The sequence below is a fragment of the Ascaphus truei genome, chromosome 5 (genome assembly GCF_040206685.1).
Source record: "Ascaphus truei isolate aAscTru1 chromosome 5, aAscTru1.hap1, whole genome shotgun sequence".
In the NCBI taxonomy this organism is placed as follows: Eukaryota; Metazoa; Chordata; class Amphibia; order Anura; family Ascaphidae; genus Ascaphus; species Ascaphus truei.
This window is the reverse complement of record NC_134487.1, coordinates 185861990-185879536: the sequence shown is the minus strand read 5'-3', so window position 1 is coordinate 185879536 and position 17547 is coordinate 185861990. Positions and strand designations below refer to the sequence as shown.

Below are 17547 nucleotides of genomic sequence, written 5' to 3'. Positions count from 1 at the left end.
CACTGTATGCAGGAGACATCGGGAGGCGTGGTGGAGGCGTTGCCCATGATGTCACGCGAGCTGTCTCCATTGGCTGAACAGCTTCAATTGACGCTGACGTTCATTTGTCTCTCCAGTATTCTGCCTCTCCGTCGCGCGCACTATGTGCCCCTTCACGGAATTCAGGTATTTGTTTTGGAGGCGCATGCTGTCACGGCCACTATAATCGCAACCAAAGGGAGGGATTAAAGAAGAAAGCATAAAAAGGCTACAGACTAGTGTATTCTTGTCCGTTCCCTGTTTAGGGGCTTTATGCACATAGCGATCTGTACGGCTAGGATAAGAATTATTCTCCTCTTGCAACCTACAGAGACGCCAATAAAAAGTGGTAAACGTGGACTGCTCATTTAGGGTGGAAATCTAGAATATGACGGCACATGGGAACCACCTGGCACACCTAGTCGGCCCATTTCACACACCCCCACACCCTCACATACACATATATTTTCAAGAAACCACATTGAACACAAGTGATAGTCCTCAGATGGAATAATTACACGTGCTTGGTTTTATTCTTGTGCCTTGAAGAGTTTTTTTATTTGTAGGCATATAATTTTTTATATACAATGCTTTTGGGGGGGGGGTGATAATACAAACCAGTAAATTAAAGGTTCAGTTCCTCGAAGGACAAATGAGCCAGTAACAAGTTTAGGAAACTAAATCTAAGTGACTGTCTGATTTTGTCTCTCTTCCTTTTTTTTTTTTTAAACAGACACCTATAAGTGGTGTTAAAGTAAATGTGTAAGTCTGGAGCGTTGGGAGTGGTTTAATGTCCTCTGGTTGACCCCTTTCATGTGAAGGAGTTTAAGTAGTATTCCATTTTATTGAAGGAAGACCATGGCATTAACCTTCTGGTGCAGCCAGACCTCATCACATCCAAGTCGTGATCACTTCACAAACTATCACGTGACGGGATCCTGGAAACTGAAGTGGAGGAGCCTCCACTTCCATTTCAATCGGACTGGCTGCTCTTTCTGAGTGCTCGGCCCGATGACCCTCCTAGAACAGCGGTGCGCAGGGAGGGGGCGCGGGTGGTTGCAGAGGTCCCGTGCTCTTCCCCGAGGCATTTAAATTAAATGCCGGGGGATCGCGTGAAGCCTCTGCAACGCTATACCTGCCTTGACTCTACTGGTGTCACTCGTGTCCATAGCATGCAGCTGCAAAAGTTTGCGCTCCCCTGCTCTAAAAAAAGAAGCTAGTGTCTAACATATACAGTACCAGGTACTTCATAAGGGCAATGTAAAGGTTGTTTTATTTGCATAGGAACTGTGATTGTGTGTGTGTGTCATCAAAAGTGTAGAATTATTATTGCTTCTCTTTCCTCGTGTTTGTGAGAATCATTTTGTTAAAACCAGGGAACTAGAAACTGCTTTTGCACAAAGCCCTTTTTTTGTTTTGAATGTTTTGGTTCCTCATCACTACCCATCAAGTCTCTGTGCCGGTTCCTTGTGCAGTTCTTCTCTCAATACCTGGGTGGAATTGCATGCTCTCTTTATTCAACTTTTTTTTTTTTTTTTTTGTATTTTTAAAACCCCCTAGTGTGAGAGCAGAGAATGTGTCAAAGCTATGCAAGGGCTCTTCCTGGTGTAGGACAAGTAGAACAGGAAACCCGCTAATGGTCAGAAAACCCCCACAAACATTCTGAAAATCAGAATGTGCCTTAACTCCGTGGTTGCTGAAGGGATCTTTATCATGTTGCTTTTGAAACCATAATGAATGGAATATAACTGTTTTATTTAGTAAATTACACAATGCTCTTCCTCGGGTGAAGAACTACAATGCTGAGACAGAGTATTGCTCTTGCACGCTTCTTGCAAGCTTGAAATATATTCGGGGGGAGGGATGGTTTGGTCTGTGGACCAGTTTGGATGGTGGGGTGTACATGAAGAAATAAAGTGGTGGAGGAAGCATACAGGAGTCTTTCTGTAAATTAACATACTTTGTATTTAAAGCATCAGAGCTGGTATATGCATAACGTAATGTTTAAGGACAGACAAGCCCTTTCCTCAGTCCATACACCTGGTGGGGTGTACGGGATTCTGCAGGGCATTTTGTGGAGCAAGGGGCTTACTGTCTGGAGCAACCAAGGAACTTCAGTTAGTCGTACGGGCCCCTTCCACCTTAAGGACATAAAACCCCAGATGTCCACCCTATTTGCAATCAATGTAATTAACAGCTGCTTTGCCTCTACGTTCTAATGCCCTTATTTAACATAGTGTAGACCAGTCACTGTCGGGGAAGCTTTGTGGTATTGACGTTGCATCAATAAGGCGCTTTATTTTTTTTTAAGTTTCTGGATCTATCAAGTGTCCAAAACGTGGTCAAATAAAGGAAAAAGTGTATTAATGCTGCAAAAGAATGAAGAGACTCTCCTATTGTTCACATTAACTCTTGTGCTGTAATTCAGCACAAAGTGGACAGATGTTTAGTTTTTTATTTTATTTATTTTTCTGAAGTGCTTTATGCTTCAGCTTAATTTTTGCAGTGACGTGCTCATCTGCACAACAGTTTGTGGCCGAGATACAAAGTAAGCCCTTATGGAGTTTAACTAATCTTGTGTTCTGACCTCTGTGGAGATACACCCCCCTTTGGGGTTTACATTTTAAAGCTTTGCTGTTGCTTTTACCAAAAACAAGTTATCAGTTGTCCTAAGAACAATGTGGTAGGTCTAATCGCAACTTGTTATCGGTTCAGTGTTTACAGTAACATCACCTTTGGCGCTACAGGGAAACCAGGCAAAAGATTTGAATGCTGATCTGCAGTGTTGGCCTGTAATTAAAGTTAAACGTGTGTCCGTATCACATGAAGCCCAAAAAGTGCCTTTTCCAACAAAACAATTCGTTAAAGTTAAGAAATATGTTAAAACCCCACCCTAGTTTGATCACTACTAGAACACCAACTACCACATGATCATTTTATGGCAGACCTATATCTTTTTATATCATGTTGTTTTTTTGTTTTTTTTATGTGTGAATATAATCCTACTTTGTGTAGCAACTTGACATTATAAAAGGAAGGTGCATCTAAAAACTAATCTAACTCTATCACTGATTAACTTGTGGTTGGTTTGTTTTTAAAGTTGCCTCATTTGTTTTTTTTCTCCCTGTCTTTTTTGTAAAGGTGGTATCCATTAAAGTCAAAGCCTGGAAAGAAGGCCAAAGAACGTGGTCAGATTGAGGTGGAGATCCAGTTCATGAGGAACAATATGACAGCCAGCATGTTTGACCTCTCCATGAAGGATAAATCCCGTTCTCCCTTTGGGAAACTGAAGGACAAGTTAAAGGGAAAGCGTCACGACGGGTTTCCAGACACTGCCTCCGCCATCGTTCCCAGCATGAATCAGAACCCAGATGACAGTGACGAGGAAGTGCCTGAGGTGGATAAGAAGAAATCGAAGCTGAAGACCCTGTTTTCCAAACCAGGACTGAAGAAAAACTCTATTTCACAGTCCATGTCTGTCCTGCCAACGTTTCAGCCGAGTAGTAGTGCTTCAAAAACCGTGCTTAAACCCAGTGATTTTTCTTCCGACTTCAATCAAGCACCAGCATCTCCCATATCAGAAAGTGAGTATTTTTTGGCATTGTTTGTTGTTGTATTGCTATTGGACTCCATGAAAATTATTGATTGTGGATGATCTTTTGTCAATGAATGAATAAAACATGTACCATACAGTAGGTTAGTTGTAGTTTGGGATCCATTTTAATGGGCCGAGTGTTCTTTGTACGATATAAAGTACTAGCTTTACGTAAGATTTTGAGACCAAATATCCTTCAGATGTACTGACATCCCTTTTTTTAACCTAATTAGACATCATTCCCATTGATTTTTCGTCTGTTTAAGCTAAATTCTCAGCTGTCTGGTGAGCCAGGTGGTTTTTATGCTTTCTGCAGGTTATTAATTGGCAACCCAGGACCATAAGGGGAAAAAGTGTGTGTGTGTGTGTGTGTGTGTGTGTGTGTGTGTGTGTGTGTGTGTGTGTGTGTGTGTGTGTGTGTGTGTGTGTGTGTGTGTGTGTGTGTGTGTGTGTGTGTGTGTCTTCAGACCTGATCTGTCTTCAAACTTTTTGTTTCTTGTCTTTCAATTTTAATTTGCCTCAGTCGAAGGCATTGATTTACCTCTACTGTGTTCTTATTTCCAGGACGGTTTCCTCATCTTCCTGTGATTATGACACACAAAAGAACAGCAAGTGCTGATCCCAAGCAGCTGAATCAAGTAACCTCTGGCAACAATAAGAAAGAAGGGTTGTCCTTCTTCAGTGGCATGAGGTCCAAGAATGATCCAATCACTCGATCCAATCTGTGTATCAATGGTAATCATGTATACATGGAGGAGAATGAACCAAAGAGCGAGACTCCTAAAGACAACTCGCTTACCAATTCCCCTCAAATCATTCGGAAAACTCCACTTTACGCATCTGCTGAAAATCTGTCTTCCAAACCTTCCAATGAACCAGTACAGACAACGACTCCCTTCCCTGAGAGAAGCCTGGCCTCTTCTACCACTAAAGATTCTAATAAGTCCTTGACGTTGCCTTCCTACAAGACCTCCAGTGTAGAAGAATCCAGGTCACGCAGTCCTCCTCTGGCCTCAGAAGTGCAGAAAGAACCAAAGGAGAACAAGAAGCAGGAGAACAAGATGTCCTCCCTGCTCTCTCTGGTGACTGGGAAAAAGGAGGCTCCTAAAACCGTAGAGGTTGAGAACTTTACTGAAGTATCGAAGAAGGAGGATGCAAAGGCCGCTGCTGGTACCATGAAAGTGGAGAAAACTGTAGATGTTCAGAGCAAGAAGACCTCATTGAATCCGTTCAAGGTCAATGTTGCAGAAGAAGAGAAGCCAGAACCTCCTCCATCCTCAGAGAGGGGTGTCAAAACCTCAGCTGTGAAACCCAGGTTAGTAATGTCACTATTATAGACCCTGCACTATTCAGCCAAGGAGGATGATATAGGCAATGAATATTGAAGTCATTAAGCTATACTTATTATTTTATTTTTATCTTAATGAAGATTCTTAACGTAAGACAAAAAGCTTAGCAGCAAATAGTGTAACATTCCAAAATGTACAGTGCAAGTGAGATTATGCAGAAATTGGGAGATTTAATTTGTCTTCCATTGGATAGTTGATTGCATAGTAAATATTCCTTATAATGTAATCTTCTGCAACAAGATGCTAGAGCAGCGGTGCGCAAACTGGGGGGCGCAAGATTTTTTTTTTTGTGGGCCACGGGTGGTTGCAGATGTCCCACGCTCTTCCCCAAGGCATTTAAATAAAAATGCCGGGGGACAGCGCGAGGCCTCTGCAACCTCTACTTACCAAGGTTCAGCCGGCTTCGGGACGTGTGATCATGACAACGCGGCATCATGTGGTGTCACGGTTGCCATGATAAGGGGGCGGGGGAGGGGGCGCGCAGGGGGGGGAGGGGCAGCAAAATTAGTTTGCGCGCCCCTGGACTAGAAGACTCCTTACAACCCGTTCAAGCGAATGGGCTGCAATATGTTTTCCAGTGCCAGAGCATGTCTTATGGCAGAATTCTGCTTGGTAAATCTGGCCCTTTCTGCTGACACACCGGCATAAATAAGGCCCAAAACGTTTGAGGCCATAGTGTCTCCTGGGATCATTGGCAAAGTGGACAATTTAAAAAAAAGGAGTTACTAGAGTTGTCACCATTAAGCAGTGTGTCTACTTGAAGGGCATTGGAAGGTGCAGTAAGTGAAGAAACAATGTCTAATAAAAATACCGTAAAGATTCACCCTCTTTTTTTTTTAAATTTTTTTTATTTTTTATTTTTTATATTATATATATATATGTATGTATATGTATTGAACTCTCTGTGCCTTTTCATGCAGAAGTGCACAAAAGTGACTGCTAATTTCCTACTGCTACAATTTGAATCCTGTAGAAATATGGTATACATAAGCCTTTAGTGCCCTGGTGTGGGATACTGTGGTACACCTCTTTATTCTATCCCTGTGCCAACTACTATAACCAGACTAACTTATCAACTCCTCGGGTATTTTATGTGTTGTCTTTGGGTAGAGGTATGTCTAGAGAGCAAAAAAAGCCCCGGCTGTGTTGCAGGGAACATTTTTTTTTTTTCTATGGTGCTATGTACACAATACTTAAACAGATTTTTACTGCCTTTGGCACAAGGATATAGGAGAGAAGCCAGTGACACTTGTGTAATGAGGAAGCAATGGGGATATATTAAGCTACCAGTCTAACTGTACTGGTAACTGTATTAAGCTTCCTTGTGTTGCTATAGTAACAATTTTTGGAAGCTACACCACTTCCTCCTGACCAGCAGCCATATTGCTTGCCCTGGGAAGCTGCATCTTCACTGATCGATCACAGGAGAACAGATCAATCAGCAGCTTAGATATGTGCGTTGCTGTAAAGGCAACAAACTGCTGCATTTATTAAAACCAAACAAAAAAATGGGCAAGAGTAAATGGGCCTTTCATTTTTATTATGGGATGCAGCTATTTTGCCTAAAATTATTTGAGTTAATACAAATTTTCTACAGAACGTTTGGCATCTGCATTCATCCCATCCAATCTAACAGCGCCCCAGCCAAATCATAGGAATCACTCCAGGGTGTATTTCTCACGTCTTTGGCCATGATTATACATGCTCCGGTGGGGCTGCAGCGCGATACGGTGACGTCATCCTCGCGATGCCGCCGAGCGGCATGTTGAACTGCATGCAGGGAGAGGAGACAGGGAGGCCTGGCCGTGAGCTGTTCGCCCTCAGCAGCCTTCGCTCATGAAAAACAAAATCTCCTCCTGTCTTCTCTCCAGTCTGCCTCTTTGCAGTTTGGCGCTGGGTGCGCGTCGCAAACAGTATGTTCGCTTTAATTGGATTTCTGTATTGTGGTTTTAAGCCACGTGGCATCGCGCTATGCCGCCGGACGATTTTGGTATAATCACGGCCTTAGGGAGAAATACTGTTTGGAAAATGCATTTTTGTTGGGATCATGAAGAAAAAATACTATTACTACAATTATTTTAATATTTCAAAACATTATAGCAAAAAGGGTGGTGGTTAAGAGACTTCATAGATTACATACATAACTGCTGACTCCTACCGCATACCTCCTTGAAACACTTGCTATAGAGAAGATGCCATCTTGGTTATTAGTATGGGTTAGTCAGTAGTAGGCTGGGACATAACCCAAAATAAACATTACACACATGGTGACACCCTGCGGATTGTGGCTAATTTTCTAGGATGCTAAAAGTACATGGGAAATCTGCATTATCATACAAAATATTTTCTAAACTATTGCACTCCCCCTCTTTGAGAATTGCAGGTCTCTCTTTTTATGTAGATTTTGGACTACAGTCCTCTACAACCCTTCTCTTCCCCCCCACCCCCCTCCCCAAACCCCTTGGTTGGAGTTCTGGCTTGACGGACTGTTCTAGTAAATAATTGACATGAGGATGTAGTCACACTCTTGGCCCCGGGCCTACTAACACACCTAACTGGTATTATTTTCATGCAATAAGGAAGCAGAACCACTCCTTGTTGCACTTACATTTTGTTTAACTTTTTTTCGTTGCTAAGATATTTTTGTCTGTTCTTTTATTAGGTTTATAGAAGGACACGACCCCTAAAACCAAACAAGCAAACCAGGAGTTTAAGATATTCCTATCCAGGCTTTCACTGAAAGGTCATGTAGTAGGAATTAAACTGTTAGGGTGCGTCCTGTTCAATCCGTATTATTAGATTTCTGGATTCAATCCAGTGATGTGAAAGTTTAGCCAGATATGTCTGTCCATAACACTTTTTATTATTAAAAAAACGGCACCTTTTGGATCGGCTAGATCTTTAGCAGAAACCGATTTGATTTTCCCTAATATTACATGGGTTAAAACACCAAAACGTGTATACATTCATTGAGGGACGATCGTAAAACGTCATTGAGATAAAGCGGTCCGTCACATAACTAGAACGCATACAAATATCTAAATGATTAGCACACTTTTCTGAAATTGATAAGTAACTTTGATCAACAGCTATTTTAAGACTACTGTTTCTCGCTGATTCTACTTGGAAGTTAAAACTCCAGTCCCACTGATTGTTCCTAAAATATTTTGTTTCATACAACTTACATTCATGTGTTGTTCATACAAATACCCCTTTAGAACAAAGGAGGGAGGAGGTGGTATGATACCTTTTTATTGGACCAACAAGTAGTTATGTTACAAGCTTTCAAACCTCTTGGGTCCTTTATTGGGTATGTTGAAGAACCCAGAGAGGTTCAAAAGCTTGTAACATCAACTACTTGTTGGTCCAATTAAAGGTATCATACGGTACCACCTACTCCCTCTCCTTCGTTTTTGTTTTTTTACTGCTTGGAAGAAAGGACCGACACGGCTACCCACCCTTTGCTTACAAATACCCAGGCAGCTTTCTCCTTTGCACGGATTACTGCAACTTTTGATATAGCTCTTGCAATGTATTTATTTATTTTGTCCGTTTTTTTTTTTTTTTTCCACCAAAAGTGAAAAGACTATCTCTGAATTATATCGCTTGCGGTAGTTTGTCTTTTTATATTAGGATTTCACAGCTGAATCTAAAAAGCACTTCTGAAATTATGCAGCCATCATTAGCAATAGAGGGAAGCCTTTTTTTTATTTTATTAATATTGCAACTCCAATTTATCTTTATGACAAGGTGTTGTAATAGCACTTTCTGTCCAGTTAAAACATAAGAGTCTAACGCTATTCCCTATGAAAGCCAAAGCAGTAGGTACTACCCTTTTATCATAGGGTACAGTTCCTGTGATGGGTGAAACCACCTTCTCCCTGCCCTCCCCCCCTCCTCTCTTGCATATTTTGCCACACATGTCCCAGATAAGTGGATTATTCCTAGACGAGAGAAACATTAGGGGTGTCTAGCACTGAAAAGATTAGCGGGTGCTAAAGAACTGTTGGCAATAGATTTGCCGATCACGCCTCTGCATCCTGATGTCACACTCTACATTGTCTTGCCTAGCGTTACGCAAGGCATTGAGAGGTGAGTTTTTGGGAGACAGTTGTGCCATGAACGCGGTTCTTCTGCACTCATTGTTTTTCTAATATTGGGACCCATAACCAGTGGATGGAGTGAATTTTTAGTTGGCTAGTGGACTTTAATGGGACTTTTACCAGTCCCAGGGTCTGGTCTTTATGAAAAACTAAGCTTACTATTGGATGTACTGCATTTTAAAGGATCCATGACTCTTTCAAATAAAACATATACCTGCCAGATTGCTTCATTTGGCTATTAGAAGAGAGTTGCAATCAGAAGTAGTCCGGCACTATGATGTTCTATCCGAGGGTTACTTCGGCTCCCAGTTTGATTAAGCTGAGCACTGTAGGACTCGGGGTTTTCTCTTACCACAAGCTGTATTAAAATAAATCTATCTTTAGACAGAGATTTTGCCTAGTACTAATCACTTGGTAAAAAGGCCATCTCCTCATACACACATTACACATTTTCATGTGTTGAAAGTTAAAAATAGCTGCCCATAGCGGGTGGCTTTACTCCAAATTACAACATCCTACATTGTATGAGTGTCAACTTCTAATGTGATCTATACAGCAAATGGGAGTCCCTTCCAACACTCGCTTGGAGCAGCTTGAGACAGTCCTCTCCCACACCAAAATCATTATAAAATGTTCAAACAAAAATAAAAAAAATAATAATGTTGGTCATCGGCACAGCTACACAAATCAAACTCTGTGGCTGACATTATCAGCAGGAGGAGTTGTTGTCAAAGGAGTTAGTGGCACTTTTATGAGGTTTATTTTTTAAACCAGTGGATGTCTGTTTTTCTTCTGGAACCACTGGCCACACCAGGGTCCCCAAGTTGTGGTTTGAGAAACACTGAACTGTCGCAAAAACGTTAATAGAGGAAACACATATACTTTTATTTTTTTTTAATACCCTATTCTTCAGAGATTTTCTCTCCTAGGAGAAATATGAAGTGGTTAATGTATGAATAACTTGCCAGATATGTATTGTCACATCTGCGAGGCAACTGACCTGCAGATTTTTATTCTGTCCTCTTTACAGACTGGACGTGTCTTCAGAGGCTGAAACCAGGCTTTCTTCATCTCTGTCTAACCCATCTTTTCTTTCTGCACCTCTTACTGGTGGTCAGGATGATACCTTTATTACTGCTACTAGGTTAGGGAAGGAGTTGGGAACCCACAACCAGACTACTTTGCATGCTTCGTCCACTTCTAACACCATTCTTTCTTCATTTTATGAGAAGGGCACATTATCCCCTTCTGATAGCCCCCAAATCTTGGAAGCTGAGGCCAGAAGTGAAGAATCTGCAACACAATCTAGCTTATATGAAAAGCCCTCTGTGCCATTGTTCTGGAGGGCAGGTGTATCCCCAAACAAATCACCTGACCCTAAAGAGGTTCAAATCGTTCCCCCATTCAGTGAAAAAAACACTGTTAAGACATCTGTGAAATCTCTCCTTGATCAGCTCAAAGGTAAACCGCCAAATACCTGTGTTAATACTGCAGTTGATGCAGGCAACCAACCTGTACTTAAAGAGACATCCTCCACCTATAATTATCCAGAGCCAGATATTGATGGCTTTGGCAAAAGCCACACGAGTGCCATTTTTACCCCCTATGCAGACAAAAATGAAAAAACTATAAAGTCAACTTTATCTAGCGATATACAAGATAAATTTAACATTTCCATACCACATGATGTTAATGAACCCCCAAAGCCAACACCAAGAGTTCAGTCTTTGCCTAGAAAAGAGGAACTTGTAGAAGAGCTGAAACCACCAAAGCCAGCTCCTAGAAGTACTACAAAATTAAATAAAAATTCTGCTGAATCTGTATTAGATGGTACAGTGTCTTTAGAACCAGCCCAGCTTCTAGATATATCCACATCATTAACAGATATACCTCCCAAAGCCAAGAAAATGGAGCAAACCTCTCGTGTTGGTTCATCACTGATCAGTAGCCAAGTGCAGTCAGTCCAAACAATTACCGGCACCAAGATGGCAGCTCAGTTGATTGAAGACTCAAGTTACAGACTTGATGAGCTTCCAGTCATCCTAGAAAATCCAGAAGGAACCTCTGATGATGAGCAGCTTGAAAACAAAGACTACAAATTTTCTGTAAAAAATAATCCAGTTGCGGATGTTAAAATATCATCAAATATGCCACTTGTCAAAGAGACAAATCAGTATCTTAAAGTGCAAACAAGTAGTGTTTCAAAAACTCCAAAAGATAAGGTTGACCTTGTAATGGAGAAAAAACATGGCAAAAACATAGATCTAGAAAGTAAGGTTTACACAGATTCCTCAAACAAGCCCTCTCATGATATCCCCGACAGTTTGAAGGAAAAAGCTTTTAGGGGGACTGAAATTGTGGAGGAGGAAAACAAGAGCACTGACTCCACCCAAAAACAGATACCAGAAAACCTCTCTACTTCCAACATTCTACCTAGCTCTTCCCCACTCCTCCCCTCTGTTTCTCTTCCAACTGATACTCCTAACACTTCTAGAGCAGAGTCTCCGACAACCCCAACCAATGATGGTTCTGGTAAAGTGGAAAACTCTGGCAAGAAGAAGCTGCTCCGTGCATGGGTTTCACCCTCTGAGACACATCCAATCCCTACCCTGCAGAGTGGTGGAACTGTGTCTTCCAGGCAAAGGTGAGAGACGTGAACGTTTTGTACACACTCTTATTTTTATTTTATTTATTGCTGGTCGGAGATTTTTTTTAAATCCTTTTTTTATTTTTTTAACAATTTCATAAATTTATAAAGGTAAATGGGGCAGGATAAAAAAAAATAATAGGCATGAGGATAGGGAGTAGGTACAGTTCATATACATTTGTTTGATCATAAATTTACAATTCCGATAAAATATATTTACATTATCCAATTTTGATATATTGTGAAGATTCTCGGGAGCTAAATCTCACCGAATTTATCAAAAGATCCATTGAGACGCTCCATAAGATTAACTTTTACATTTTTGTAAAATCTTAGTCCTTGGAGGTTCTTCCTTTTTCCAGAAGTTGGCTATAGTGCATTTAGTGGTCAATACTGTGAAGTCAATATTTTTGGGAAAGTTTTTTTTTTTTTTTTTTAATATAAAATAATGCTATAAATGGATCACTTGCCATTGTTTGATGGGTTGGTTCTACAATCAAAGATCTGGGACCAAGTTTGGGACAAGACCACCAGATATGTAACATTGTATCAACTTCACCACATCCTCCAATATTTTCACTTGGCAATTATGCAAATTTTGAGTGAATGCTGCACATAATTTTTTTTTTTTATAAAATGTTTTATCAGGAAGTAATCTCGTTTTCAAGTATGTCTTGGCACAGAGTTCTGACAAGATACAGGGTTCATTTAAAGATGTCCCTAACTATTAAGCTACTTTAACACTAGAAAAACCAGCAACTGTACAGCTAATTGAGATAAAGGCAACATATTCATTTTAATTGCCCCATAACTGCATAACTCAAAAATCCACGTCCTATGTGAAAACCCATAAATCAAATTGTACTGTATATTTTATTGTATGCCAGTTAAGAGCTCCTAGTTTTATTAATACTCTGTCAAGGAAATAATATACGGAAATTCATGCATGCCACTTATATATGTGCATCAAATAACTCCTCTGCCCCTTCTATTGCTCCATAATGGGACCTCCTTAGCAAATCCAGATGTATAATCCAAATGCCTCTTGGCATTAATTAAACGCCAGCATAGCCAGATTGATACATAGACCCTACAAGTTCATGGATTTCTTTGATGGTGATGCAGAATACAGCCAGCTAAAACCACAGTTCTTAATGTGCTCTACAGTACAATGTTTTTCTGCAGTAATCGGATTTCTGGAATTTGGAAGGCCAAAGGATTCCTACTTTCAGGAATCTTGTAAGGCACCCTATTATTGGATAATGGTTAACCAACCTTCATTCTAGTTCATGAAAACGCATGAAACTCCCACACGTATGGTGGAGAAGTACTGCAGAACATTTCAAGAGTTACTTTTACAGCCAATTGAGGTGCCTGGTTCAGATTGTCATTGTATATTATGTGCATGCTCCTGTTGTTTTTTTTTTTTTCCCCCATTTTTTTTATGAGTAATCGCACAGCCATGATAAAATGGGAATGTGGGTGATTTTAGCCCTTTTATTAATGAAGACTATTGTCTATTCTAATCCTTGTTGAGTTATTAGCAAAAAGGAAACCGGTCTTTCAGCACTTGTTCCATGTTATACTTGAACCTGTGAAAATCTGGAAACTCGTTCATTGTTTGTTGGCGCTCTCCATTAATACAGCTCAACCCCGTTACAACGCGAATCCGCTTATAACGCGATGCAAGCGTACCTCCCTATTTTTGTATTTATGAATACTGGACAACACTATTATTGGTGTCTTAAATACTTTATTGTACAATGCATACAATTGTACATTATTTCTTTTTTTGTTTCAATTTTTTTTATTGTTTTAGAGAGACATAACAAATATATAGTCTTGGAATACATGTGATGTTTTAACAGTGTCACTTGTCCATACAACAAAGGGCATTAACAGTTCGTCATCATTACTGAAATAAAATAGTTGCTATAACACTGTTTTTGAATAAGTGTGGTCTGTCTTCCTAGTTCCGGTTTTGTTAGGGAAGCAGCCGCTTCCGTGAGCGTCTCTCATGGGCTTAACAAAGGAAAGAGAAGAACGTAGAAAAGAAGAAAAAGAAGTGATCTAACGTGATCCGCTTAACACAATGTGATTCTTTGGACCCGAAGCACCGCGTTATAAGGGGGTTCAGTTGTACTTGGAAAAAGTTACCAGCCACCTAGCCTACCCATTTTTTCCATCTATTGTAAAACCTCAGACCCTATTCCAATATTGGCTTTATTTCACATTTAGGATGATTTTGTTTATCCCACAACATTTTGAATTCCCTTGATACTTAAATTAGATGATGAATGGCATAAACTTATGCGCTTTATTTAATTTTGTAATGGTTTTCATTTCAGTCCGGTTCCTGCGATGGTACATAATGTTGTAATAGATGGGCTCCCACAATCCTCTTTTTTTAAATACCATGTGGCACTATTTAAGAAGAAAGCAAAGCATGTAGAAATACATGTATGTTTATGGTTACAGGGTGCAGAGGTATCATTCAGATGCTCACTGGTATCAACTGGTTACAGCAGAATTCTAGTTAATTGTTCTGCCTGATCTGGCTCTTTAATGCTCTTTAATGCTCTTGAAACCTATAGTGCAAACATCTCCTGGAAGTGTTTATAGAAACTCCTGACCCCTCCTTAGTCAGACAGCAAAGATGAATATCCTGTACTATAGAAGTGAGAAGATTTTGGAAGTGTACAGCACTGGCTCTAAAGATTTTGGTCCAATTTGTGCTGCTGCTGCTCTGTCAGATTGGGTTTCCATACAGCGAAGGGGCTTCCCCTTCCCCCACCCCCCCTTTGTCAATGTGAAGTTAAGTCCATTTTGCCACTTTTTCATCAAATCCATTTTTGCTTCTGAACTGAAGTCTTTTTTAATATTTGGGTTTTGCCATGTGATTTTGTAATTTTGCATCATTCAGAAGCTCTTGTAAATACTTTTTTACACAGGGCAGGTAAAAGAACCCTTTTGTATAAAGATCTTTTGAAGTTGTTTAATGCAACAAAAAAATGCATGTTCTTTTAAGGAAATGCCGTGGCTGAATTGGAGTCCTGTCCCTTTTATCTACACACAATGCATTTTACCAAGTTCCTCTCGCACACAGATCATGCCTGTAGAATTTTTCTGTTACAATCAATTGCCCAAGTACTTACATTTGGGTTTCCAAATGGTTAATCAATGTACTTCATTGATCCGCAAAGATAGAAAAATTGTTAAATTGTCAATCTGTTTCATTGACTAACAATGATGCAAGAATGATCCCTAATGATTAAACCCATATTTCAAGACCATTAAAGAACACTTCATGCAATACACAAGAAGCAGTACAATGGTTTTTCTTGCGTATGTTCTCTTGCTCTCCCATCCTCATTCCCTTTCCCAAAGTCAATTTAAAATTCTTCAGCTTGGAGCACAGGAAGTGGTCCATATTTGGGAGAGAATACTAGCAAGGAAATTTTTTTGCGTAAAACAGTAGATTTCACCAGTCTGTTAGTCTCTTCCACGCTTGCCGTAAACCATTAGACAGTTTGTGACTGCCACACTTAAAAAGCTCAAACAGTCACTTTAAATCAGATTTATGAATGGAGGGGGTCACACTCTCTATTTTCTCCCAGAATTGAGACATGAAGTATACTAGTCTTAAATGCTGAGCTGAGGGATTCGCTCTGGAATGGGACATTTTGCCGCGACCAAAACGCCACCCAGGCACATCGCCGCAGGCAATATGTCGCGGCTGCGGGACACTCCAGCATTTTGGCCAAACGTCCTAGACCAATGCGCTGTGGTATTTTTATATGGCTGCTGAACTCCAAACACCCAATGAGGTGAGCATTTAAGGGATTCCTAGAATCCCTTTCTTTTGCCAATATTCTGAGTTGTACTGATGTCCGATACCGCAGATGCTTAAAATGATCTCTAAATGAGGGGAGACGGACTGTAGTGTGTGTGTCTGTGTGATCCTTTCAGAGTTGCCCAAACATTGTGTCCGCTTTGTGTGCCTTTACAGGACTCACCCAGTTAAGCCCATGAACACAACACCGAACAAAACTCCTTCCAACATCTCGCAGCCAATTAAAAGCCATGAGAATGCACTGAATACCATCAACGCCAAGGTAAGTAGTTGGTGATAACACAAGATCTTTTCATTTAATTGACTCGTACTTTAGTCGTTCAAAAGCACAATGCGGCCTATCCATTAAAGTTCAAACACAGCTCCACAAGCCTTAAAGGGCAATGCTTCCCAACAAATTACTTTACTTTGCGTGTTCATAGAAAATGTAAATCTACTGTACTTGAGGCTTCTAGCAAGGTAATATATGCAAGTGTATCAATATAAATTTATATTGATACTACTACAGTATAACATAACCTTCTTGAATCAGTCTATTAAAACATGGTGAAATAAAATCGGGATTGGAGGAATACAATATCCACCATTACCAGTATAATTTATTTATTTTTTGCTAGGAGCTTCTCGTGGAACTGTAGGGTTCCATGCACAGGGATTGATTGCATAGCACTGATCCTAGTGGTAAAATTACAGTGAAATTATCCAGCAACAATATTGTAATAAGCAATGTTGCTAACTGTCTCATTACAATTCTACTGCCTAGACTTGTTTTGCCCTTGAGCTCTGCTGATGGTAATGGGTTAATGGGTAACTGGGTTACTTATCAGGGGTTGTCAAAATAATAATATAAACTGCGAACAGAAGGCTGCTGTTCATTATATGTTTCCGCTCTTGATCACTTTTATTCAGGAACCTTCATTGGGTAAATTAAGTGATTTCTATTTTTAAATTTGGCTTCTGGACATCCTGTGAATTTTGATCTTATCAAAACATGTTTTAGCCTTTTAATTGAGGATGTGTGAATTTCATTACTAAAGGGTCCTTGTCAGATTTACTTTGATTTGTGAATAATAAATGAATGCGCATCAAATTGTCATATACTATACACAGTGATAGTGATTTATATAGGGATACAACCAAGATAGAATCTAAAATTAGGATACAAAATAAGTATCAATTCAATGTGTCAGTGAATGAAGTGATGTGAAGAAAAAGGAATAAAATGTAACCTTTTCCTGTTCAAAACAGTACTCGACTGCTGCTATTTCAACAGTGATGGCTCCGCGTCACAAAGTGCTAATAGAGAAAAAACAAAAACCGCGCACAACTCCTAGTGTATCAAAAAGTATTATTGCAAAGAAGGTAAAAAACTGCACGTACATCAAAACTTAACATATCAGGCAGTACATGTTGGGGACATGTTACCACAGGGTGCATGAGTCTGATGACACAGCCTCGTCACTAAAGACACCAACTGGCACCTCCGATTCCTGCGATTGATCAGCTAGGTCTGGGCGGTCCACTTCTGAACCTGGATCCTCCAACGATGTCCGTGCGTTTAAAGCGCCGTCCACTAACAGTAAAATAACTGCGGGGTGTAAAAGACTCCCGACACAAACACAGCTACACGCCGTGTAAGGTAACACTGGGTCTCATGCGGCCAGCAGTGACATCACCAGCAAGCACCGTAGACGTCTATGCAATTCTATAGCCGCAGACCTAGGTTAACCTTGCTGGTAGTGTATTTAGAGCATGTAGAGAGTAACTACAAATCCTTGTGCACCCTACGTGTTTCGTAAGGCTTACTTCATCAGGGATGAATGATCCAAGTGGTAACATGTCCCTAACAATGTACTGTCTGATATGTTAAGTTTTGATGTACGTGCATTTTTGACCTTCCCTGCAATGCGCAATAATACTTTTTGATACACCGAGTTGTGCGCTGTTTTTATTTTGATCTGGCCTTTTTTCTTGGTTTAATA

The 17547-nt window shown here is 40.3% G+C and overlaps 1 protein-coding gene across 2 annotated transcripts in view; it reads left to right on the top strand.

The window, feature by feature from the left end:
* RAB11FIP1 (RAB11 family interacting protein 1) overlaps positions 1–17547 on the top strand; it is a 48039-nt gene that overhangs the window by 25339 nt on the left and 5153 nt on the right. The window contains exons 2-5 of one of the 2 annotated variants that reach the window (XM_075601410.1): positions 3160–3602; positions 4178–4928; positions 10096–11709; positions 15722–15827. In XM_075601410.1, the coding sequence (XP_075457525.1) occupies positions 3160–3602; positions 4178–4928; positions 10096–11709; positions 15722–15827 (2914 nt within the window). The remainder of the gene's footprint in view (positions 1–3159; positions 3603–4177; positions 4929–10095; positions 11710–15721; positions 15828–17547) is intronic. The other variant, XM_075601411.1, reaches the window with a different exon arrangement.